This window comes from Branchiostoma floridae, chromosome 11 (assembly GCF_000003815.2).
Source record: "Branchiostoma floridae strain S238N-H82 chromosome 11, Bfl_VNyyK, whole genome shotgun sequence".
Lineage (NCBI taxonomy): Eukaryota > Metazoa > Chordata > Leptocardii > Amphioxiformes > Branchiostomatidae > Branchiostoma > Branchiostoma floridae.
In genome coordinates this window covers 22436394-22445452 of record NC_049989.1, presented here as the reverse complement: position 1 = coordinate 22445452, position 9059 = coordinate 22436394, and the positions used below count along the sequence as shown (strand labels likewise).

The 9059-nt window shown below is 45.6% G+C and overlaps 1 protein-coding gene across 1 annotated transcript in view; it reads left to right on the top strand.

Moving 5' to 3' along the window:
• The window catches only part of LOC118425405 (probable E3 ubiquitin-protein ligase HECTD4), a gene marked incomplete at its 5' end in the record, with an annotated part of 24491 nt that overhangs the window by 3028 nt on the left and 12404 nt on the right, over positions 1–9059 (top strand). Inside the window, 11 exons of the mRNA XM_035834214.1 lie at positions 379–516; positions 1340–1576; positions 2051–3091; positions 3593–3836; positions 4199–4269; positions 4615–4815; positions 5175–5407; positions 5985–6200; positions 6645–6834; positions 7383–7558; positions 8149–8370. Coding sequence (XP_035690107.1) covers positions 379–516; positions 1340–1576; positions 2051–3091; positions 3593–3836; positions 4199–4269; positions 4615–4815; positions 5175–5407; positions 5985–6200; positions 6645–6834; positions 7383–7558; positions 8149–8370 — 2969 coding nt within the window. The remainder of the gene's footprint in view (positions 1–378; positions 517–1339; positions 1577–2050; positions 3092–3592; positions 3837–4198; positions 4270–4614; positions 4816–5174; positions 5408–5984; positions 6201–6644; positions 6835–7382; positions 7559–8148; positions 8371–9059) is intronic.

Below are 9059 nucleotides of genomic sequence, written 5' to 3'. Positions count from 1 at the left end.
TGATGTCTAGATTATACAACAACAAACAAACAAATACATTTCTGTCATCAAACAGAAGCAGATAGACCATATAAAACTGTTGCTTTCATCAATGTTTAGTCATTTTTCTTGATCTTCATATTTTTGCAGTTTCCTTTCTGTCCCTAACTGAATTTTTGAGGATCAAGATCATGACAATTATTGTAATCAATGTGTGATCTTTAAGATTCAACAAAAAAACTGAACCATTCAAAAGATATTTATTTGCATATGTAATGACAATGTACTGTAAATGCAGAAACCTCTGCGAAAAGTCCCTTTTCCCGCAACGATGAAATAATTCCCAGTGAACTTAAATGCAGTAACAGTATATAAATATCGGATTTCAGGGATCCTCAGGGGGAGACCGTAACAAACGACGCCGTGGCGGACGCGTGCCAGACCCTGACTGTGCCGACGGCTCACTCTCGCCTGCTGGTGATCTCTGGGATCCCCATGCACCTGGAGCAGGGTACAGTCAGGGACGCCATCCGGAAGGTGGGCAGTACCTGTAGTAACTGTAGTACCTGTAATTATATATACAATTATAGTACATGTAGTATTAGTAGTAATCTCTGGGATCCCCATGCACCTGGAGCAGGGCACAGTTAGGGATGCCATCCGGAAGGTGGGTAGTACATGTAGTATATGTAGTATAGACATGTAGTAACTGTAGTAGCAGTAATCTCTGGGATCCCCATGCACCTGGAGCAGGGTACAGTCAGGGACGCCATCCGGAAGGTGGGAAGTACATCTAATAGGTGGCGCTTTTAGGGGCTGCCACGATTTCTATCGTGTCCCCTAACTTGATGATTTTTAGTTGTTTGCTTATGTGTTTTAAGTTACTTTATAACCATACAAGCGTGTAAAGTACTGCTGAAGATGCTGGCAACTTGTTTGGATTGACTTTTACGTGCGACAGGCTGTTTTTGTGGTGATTCCTCGGACCTTTTCTGTGAACTGTTCACGACGAATCATCATGGCGTCGCTCAGGACCTACAGCGCTCTCTTTCTACGTGCCTGCCGGACTGCAACTAAGCCCCTGCTACCCCAAGAGAAGGCAACCCTGCGGGAGGTAGGCATTCTCAAGTCACTGGGTAGGCCTAGAGGCAGTAAAGGCGGAATACATCGCATAAGGAAAATTGAAACTGTTGTTGGGAACAGGCCATCTTCTCTGTTATGCAAATCTCATGTGCCGACTGTGGAATGTTCTGATGTGAAATGCCCTGTCCTGACTCGAATTCCTTTAACTCACCCGGCTAAGCCAAAACCATGTCTTCCTGGATTTCTGCTCACAAATGTTCGTGCTCTGCGCCACAAGACTGACGAGCTTCACACTGTGTCCTGTATGAATAACGCAAGTATTGTGGCAGTCACGGAAACATGGCTGAAAGAAGACATTCCTGACGCGGTAATTGCGTTACCAGGATACGATGTTTACAGAAGGGACCGGGCAGCACGTAGAGGCGGCGGGGTGGCCATGTACATTCGTTCTGAGCTCCAGTGTAAGCGACTAGCGGAACTGGATCACGATGACCATGAAGCATTATGGATGTGGGTAAGGCCAAGTCGTCTCCCTCGTGGTTTGAACTCTCTGATCGTCGGTACTCTCTATATTCCACCGAAGTCATCAGACTCATCCAGGCCAGACACTGAGGTCTCGGAATACCTGGGACACTGTCTCGATCACATCGAGCGCAACTTCGCACAATCAGGTATAGTGATCCTTGGAGACACCAACAGGTATAAATGCCAATCCCTGTGCTCGAGGTTCAGCTTGAAACAAGTAGTCACCCAAGCCACTAGAGGTGTTAACCAGCTTGACTCTATTTACACTAACATTAAGTGTTTGTACCCTGCACCTGTTCATCTTCCGCCGATTGGTACCTCAGATCACCAGTCCATTCTACTGCCTGCTGGTTCTTGGCCATACACGCGTCCCAAGCACATCACGCGGAGGCAGTGTAATCCTGAAGCGATGAGGAGGTTGGGGTTACTGATGAACACAACTGATTTCACACCTGTCTTCCAGACCACAGAGCCTTCCAGAAAGGTGGCAGTTCTGACAACCATACTAAAAGGACTACTTGACAAAGCTGTACCTGTTAAGAAAGTCAAGATTTCCACCGCTGATAAACCATGGATGACTGTGAGTATTAAGGAGTTGCTTGCAGAGAGACAACAGGCATTCCGCTCCGGAAACGTTACTCTGTACTCCAAGTTAAGGAATTCTGTGGCCAAGCATATCAAGAAAGCAAAACGGGAGTACTATGAAAGAGAAGTAGCTAGCTTGAGGCACTCCAGCCCAAGACACTGGTTCAAGTCCATCAAGTCCCTTATGGGAAAGGACTCTGTTAAGGAGGATGTCTCCAATCCCAACATCACCGTGACACAAAATGAATGTGACACGCTTGCAGAGCATTTCGGGTCTGTGTGGAGTGAAGTGTCCCGTACTGTTCCAACGTTGGCTGATGTCGAGCACAAGCTCTCGCATGATACACCCACACCGTTCAGTATTGGTCAGGTTAAGGCCAGACTGCGCAGACTCAATGGGAGGAAAGCCGCTGGGCCAGACCTCATTCCTTCCTGGTTACTGAAGCAGTATCATGAAGAACTTGGTCCTGTTTTATGTGACGTCTTCAATTCTTGTCTTCAGAACTCCGCCTTTCCGCAGCAATGGAAAGAGGCTGTAGTCACGGCAGTGCCTAAGAAACAACGACCACAGTTCCCATCGGAATACCGACAAATTTCGTTAGTCAGCTGCGTCGGGAAAGTGTATGAAGGGCTGCTCCGTGATGCTTTGCTACAGGACACTGCCAGTAGCCTCGCACCGTCTCAACATGGCTTCCTGTCAAGGAGATCTACGGTTACTGCGTTGATACACATCCTCCAAACGTGGCACGAAGCGTTAAACAGTAACCCGAAGTTGGACGTTCATGCTGTGTTCGTTGATTTTTCCCGTGCATTTGATACCATCAGTCATAGTCAACTGCTCATGTGCCTAGCCGACATAGGTATCAGGCGGTCCTTATGGATGAGCATCAGCAGCTATCTGGAAGGACGTACACAGAAGGTAAAGTGGGGTCCCTGTGTATCTAAGTCCCACGACGTCCTCGCGGGTGTTCCACAGGGTGGTATTCTATCACCAACACTTTTCGTCATCTGTATAAATACCTTGGATGCAAGGATGCCAAGGCCCATTGTTCCTGTCAAATATGCGGACGATCTGACAACCTCTGAAATGCTAATGGCGTCACTTCCTGGTCAAACGCAGAAGGCACTTGACTCCATTGTTGAATGGGGGGAGGACTACTCTCTCAAGGTAAACGGGAAAAAGACAATGGACATGGTTATCAGCGCAAGGAAGGAGGTAAACATTCCTGTTCCTCCTCATCCCACAATATCCGGACATGTGATTCAGAGGACTACGTCTTTCAAACTACTTGGAGTACACATCACTGCCAACCTTACCTGGGATGAACACGTTCATTTCATGTTGACGAAGTCCCGTCCACGTGTGTATTACCTTGCAGCTGCAAAGAAGGCTGGTCTCCCTACTGATGTCTTGCTCCAGATTTACCTAACTTTCATACGCCCCTTACTGGAGTATGCCAGTCCGGTGTGGGGAGGACTGCCGAAACATCTGTCAGACAAGCTAGAAGCCATGCAGAGGCGCTGTCTTAGAATCATTGGTATCCCATCTGACTCTCTGCCCTCACTATCAGACAGACGGGACGCAGCGACGCTGAAGACTCTACAAGACATACTGCGGGACAGTAGCTCTCCGCTGAGGGAGTTCTTTACTTCACCTCAGGACAGTTCGTACAGTCTTCGTCGGGAAGCCCGATACAGGGCATCTAGAAGTAAAACGAAGCGACATGAGATGTCATTTGCACCCCGCTCTGTAAGATTGCTGTACGAAAGTGCTAGATGATCGGTAAAGAATGTTGATTCTGTCATGTATATTTTCTTAATCCGATTGCTGTCTAATTTTAAATGTTGTAAATGTATTAATGTTTTAAAGTTGATTCTGTGACTGATGACGTATTTCATGTGTACATACATGCCAAGTCATCCAGGAATAAAGCTGAATCTGAAAAAAAGTTGTACATGTAGTACCTTAGTGTAGTATATACATGTAGTACCTGTACTTAATATATACAATAGTACAATCATGTAGTATTAGTAGTGATCTCTGGGATCCCCATGCACCTGGTGGAGCAGGGCACGGTCAGGGATGCCATCCGGAAGGTGGGTAGTATATATAGTATATGTAGAACATGCATGTAGTAGTAGTAATCTATGGCAATAATGTAGTATTATACGTCATGTAGTACATGACAGTAGTAGTAGTAATCTCTGGCAATAAACTTTAGCAGTACAAGGCTGAGCTGTGGTTCTGTCAATAGCAAAGCAATATTTTCTAGAATGGCCAAAACATTAAAAACTAGCCTTTAGGTCACATGACATTCAAGTTGATTTATTTTTCATTTTGTTAAAATTGTGAGATGGACATTGAGCAACATTTAAACCTAATTCTTTGGAATATCTGAAATTTTCGATGGTAAACGAAAATGCTGTGATCTATATTTCCAGGCATGTAACATGTACGGGGGACTGTTCCGAGACGAGGTGTTCGTGCCACTACAAGACAAGGAGGACCTGCCCGTGCCTCCTGCCGTTCCTGTGAGCTCCTTAGACGAGCCGTCAGCGGAAGGACCGGAGGAAGACGTCTTGCCTTCAGAAGGAGGAGAACTGGAGGCGGGTCCGGAGGAGGCTGCGAGTGCGGGAGACGAGGTTTGTTTGTTTGTTTTACCAGGGGTGACATATCGCCTTGTCTTGGCGCTTTCCAATGTGTCCTGGGGGTAACCCCAGATATACATGTACATGTATGTATGTATGTATGTGAATAGGACTGGCCCCTCGCGTAGGGTAATAACGCCCCTTACAAGGTGATGTACCCTTATTTGTACAAGACGGTGATGCGCCACGTCTCCCATTCGGGTGAATATGTACATAATAAAAATAAAATAAGTAGCATTAAGAAGTAAAACAATAATGTAACATTACAAGAGAAAATTAACATTAATGCGTATACCTGCCAATACAAATCGTAGCAACTTAGGAATAACCAGTACATAATTATATCATTTTAGGCCAGTGCAGCTGTGGAGTTGGAGACACAGCAGCTGTTGGCCAGCACCATGGACAGCGCCCCCCTCCCTGCCCCCCTCGCGTCCCCGGAGCAGGACAGCCCCACGGCTGACCACCCCCCCGATGGCAGACCCCCCTCCCCCCTGGGCACCCCCTGCATCAAGGGGTATGCGGTGGTGGAGATCCGGTCGAAGAGTAAGATGGACGACGTGCGTTCTGCGCTTCTGTCGAGCAGGTAAGGATGTTGAATTTATGATGTCAAATGTAACTGGCATTTTTTTTTTTTTTTCAATGATGTGTTGTCTGTTAGAAGGCAAATACAAAATGTAGTAGTGAAGAACCTCAAGTCAACCATACACACTTGTATTCCACATCTTCAGAAAGGATGCTGTAGCCACATTTCCCGTTTAAAACTTTATTGAAGCCCACCAGCAGACTAGTTTCACCATGTATGTTGTTCCTGAAGGATCAGAGCTCATGTTGTTTGTTAGAAATCGTGCAGTTCATCTGAGGGCTACAATAATCTTTCAATCTTGAAACTAGTTAAACTGTAATATCCAACACAAAAATTGGACTCACCCAAGAGACGGTGGGCGCCATAGACTTCCTGCAACTTATGATCCTATGCTGACTTCACAGTAGCAGTGGATTTTTCCTTCCTTGACTGTTGCTGTTCAGTCATAAATTCAGTCAAATTTTTGTGTTCCATATTACAGTTAAACTAGTTTCAAGAATGACGGCTACCAATACAGATGAGCTTTCAAGTTAAGGTTAATTTTCTTTCAAGTTCAATGAACCATTCATTCCTTCAGGGCGATCGTTGGGGTGGTGACCTATGACACGGAGGAGCTGATTGACGTGACGACAGAGGACATGCTGTCTGTCAGCCCTGTCAATCTGAACCTGCTGTCCGACCCCCAGGGGGGCCCCGCGCTCGGGGACTACCTCAAGAGCAGGATCCTCTCGAAGGGCGCGCCCACAGGGCTGACGCAGAAGGCACAGGACGTCATCACAGAAATCTTCCACAGGTACGGTTTCAATATTTATTCTACAACTGTCTCTTGTTCCCTTGATGTACTAAATATTAATATTAGCTCCTGTACTCAAACAACAGGAGCTAATTGACTCATTTGCACCAACCTTGTCTTGACTTTGTCTTACTTTTGTTTCCTGTTGCTTCCCAATGCATGAAGTAAACAAAACCAGCATTTCAATGGATCTGCTCAGTGTTTGTTTACAGAGTGCTTTCTTAAACTGTCAGTTGATTGATTAACAGCTTTTTGTGGTATCTTATTTCCCTGGATGTCTAACCATTGAGGTTTCCCTTTCATTGTTGTCCTTTATTCATCTTGTATTTTTATTATATTGTGTCCAACAATGTTGTTGTTTATATCAATTTTGTATTAATAGTTATGGGGAGTGGGCTTCTCATATTAGCTTTCTACCTAATCCTTAATAATGTTAACAAAATGAAATCCGATCCTCCCCAGCTGTGTTGTCTCGGAGCACGCCTTCAGTCTGGAGTCACCCGAACTCGAGCAACACGAAGTGGTGCATCTTGGGAAGGAGCAGATCTCCTTGCAGACTCCCATGAACCACCTGCACGCATTCTTCACCAACATCAAAGGGCCGAAAAAGTCATTCATGGAGCAAGTTTCTCAGGTGAGAATTACTCAAGTTTCTCAGGTGAGAATCTTTCAAGTTTCTCAGGTGAGAATCTTTCAAGTCTCTAATCCTAACCCTTCCTCAGCAACATGAAGGGGCCGAAAAAATCATTCATGTAGGGAGTTTCTCAGGTGAGTTCACCCAAGTTTGGTACTGTTTAAATCAACCATTATAACATACAAACTTAAGTTGTGTGCTTATATGTAGAAGTCTTTCCCTCAAGATGTCAAGCTGTTTATCAACCCAGAGTCACCCCCCCCCCCCCCCCCCCCCCATTAAAATTCCCGCTGCCACTTTGCAAAAACAAAAAAAACAGTTTAAATGCTTTTTAAAACACGCAATTCATGTCTTTTTCCAATTATGTCAAGCCGGTCACACAATTGCAATTTTGGTTGCAGTACTGTGGTATATTTCTGTTGGTCGATGAACATTGCATAAACTTGTTGTTCCCAGGTGCTAAGAAGATACGGCGTACCCAAATGTTGTTTGTTGTTCTCAGGTGCTAAGAAGATACAGTGTGCCCAAATGTTGTTTGTTGTTCTCAGGTGCTAAGAAGATACGGTGTGCCCAAACCAGCAGTGAAGTTAAAGGAGTCGGAGAAACCGTGGAAGGGGCCGAAGCTGGGGAACGGGAAACCCTCGGGCAAGAAGGTCGCGCAGAAACCCGGCAAGGACAAACTGGCGCTGGCGGAGGTCACGGGGGCAAAGGCCGTAGTTCAGAAGTGAGCGGCAGTTTTCGTGTTGTAAACTCGACACTTTCGGAGGAGTTAGATGAAGTTATACTGCATGTTTTATGGTTTTAATTGAGTTTTACTTCACTGTGTTATGCTCATGTTTGTAATACTTTGGATGCAATATCTGAAGGCTAATTGCAAGACTTAGTACACGAAAGCATACATCTTACTGAGGCAGTGATTGACATCATTATATATGTTTTGAAACCTGTGATGGACGATTTAGATACAACTGTTTTATTTAGACAGTTTGGGTTTGGCTTTGAACAGACGAAGAAGAAGAGCCCCAATTTGACAATCCATAAAAAACGCTGATCTGCTCAGAAGATTCAGATTTATTTGCCTTTGTCTTATTAAGACATAGCACTAGCAGGAACATTGAGATAAAGTCAGTGTACCTGAAATGCTTCAATGATCACGTATTATCCATCAACGATAAAATTCAGGAATATACATCATAAAAGTTGTCAGATTAACACATCACATAAAAACGGCCTCTAACTATCAAAACTAATTACTGATGTGGGAGGAAGTGATCATGTGGCATTACTGTATGATTTTCCCTCTCCTTGTTGCAGACAAAGCCCAGGTGAGAAGAAAGGTAAGCAGAAGCAGCAGGAGAGGCCAGGTAAGGCAGGTAAGGACCCTCAGCAGGAGGACGGAGCCAAGAGGGAGACACCTGAGGACAAGTACCTGACTCTGGAGGGCTTCCTGCTCTTCGTGGCCGACAAGACGAAGCAAGACGCTCGCTCCGTGTGGAAGGCTATCCTCGCCTGCGGGTATGACCTGCACTTCGACAGGTGAGTTGTTTGTTTGTTTGTTTGTTTGTTTGTTTGTGGCCCACAAGACGAAGCAGGACGCTCGCTCTGTGTGGAAGGCTATCCTCGCCTGCGGATATGACCTGCACTTCGACAGGTGAGCTGTTTGTTTGTTTGTTTGTTTGTTTGTTTGTTTGTTTGTTTGTTTGTGGCCCACAAGACGAAGCAAGACGCTCGCTCTGTGTGGAAGGCTATCCTCGCCTGCGGATATGACCTGCACTTCGACAGGTGAGCTGTTTATTTGTTTATTTGTTTGTTTGTTTGTGGCCGACAAGACGAAGCAGGACGCCCGCTCTGTCTGGAAGGCCATCCTCGCCTGCGGGTATGACCTGCACTTCGACAGGTGAGCTGTTTATTTGTTTATTTGTTTGTTTGTTTGTTTGTTTGTGGCCCACAAGACGAAGCAAGACGCTCCGTGTGGAAGGCCATCCGCGCCTGCGGGTATGACCTGCACTTCGACAGGTGAGCTGTTTATTTGTTTATTTGTTTGTTTGTTTGTTTGTTTGTGGCCCACAAGACGAAGCAAGACGCTCCGTGTGGAAGGCCATCCGCGCCTGCGGGTATGATCTGCACTTCGACAGGTGAGCTGTTTATTTGTTTGTTTATTTGTTTGTTTGTTTGTTTGTGGCCCACAAGACGAAGCAGGACGCTCGCTCCGTGTGGAAGGCTAT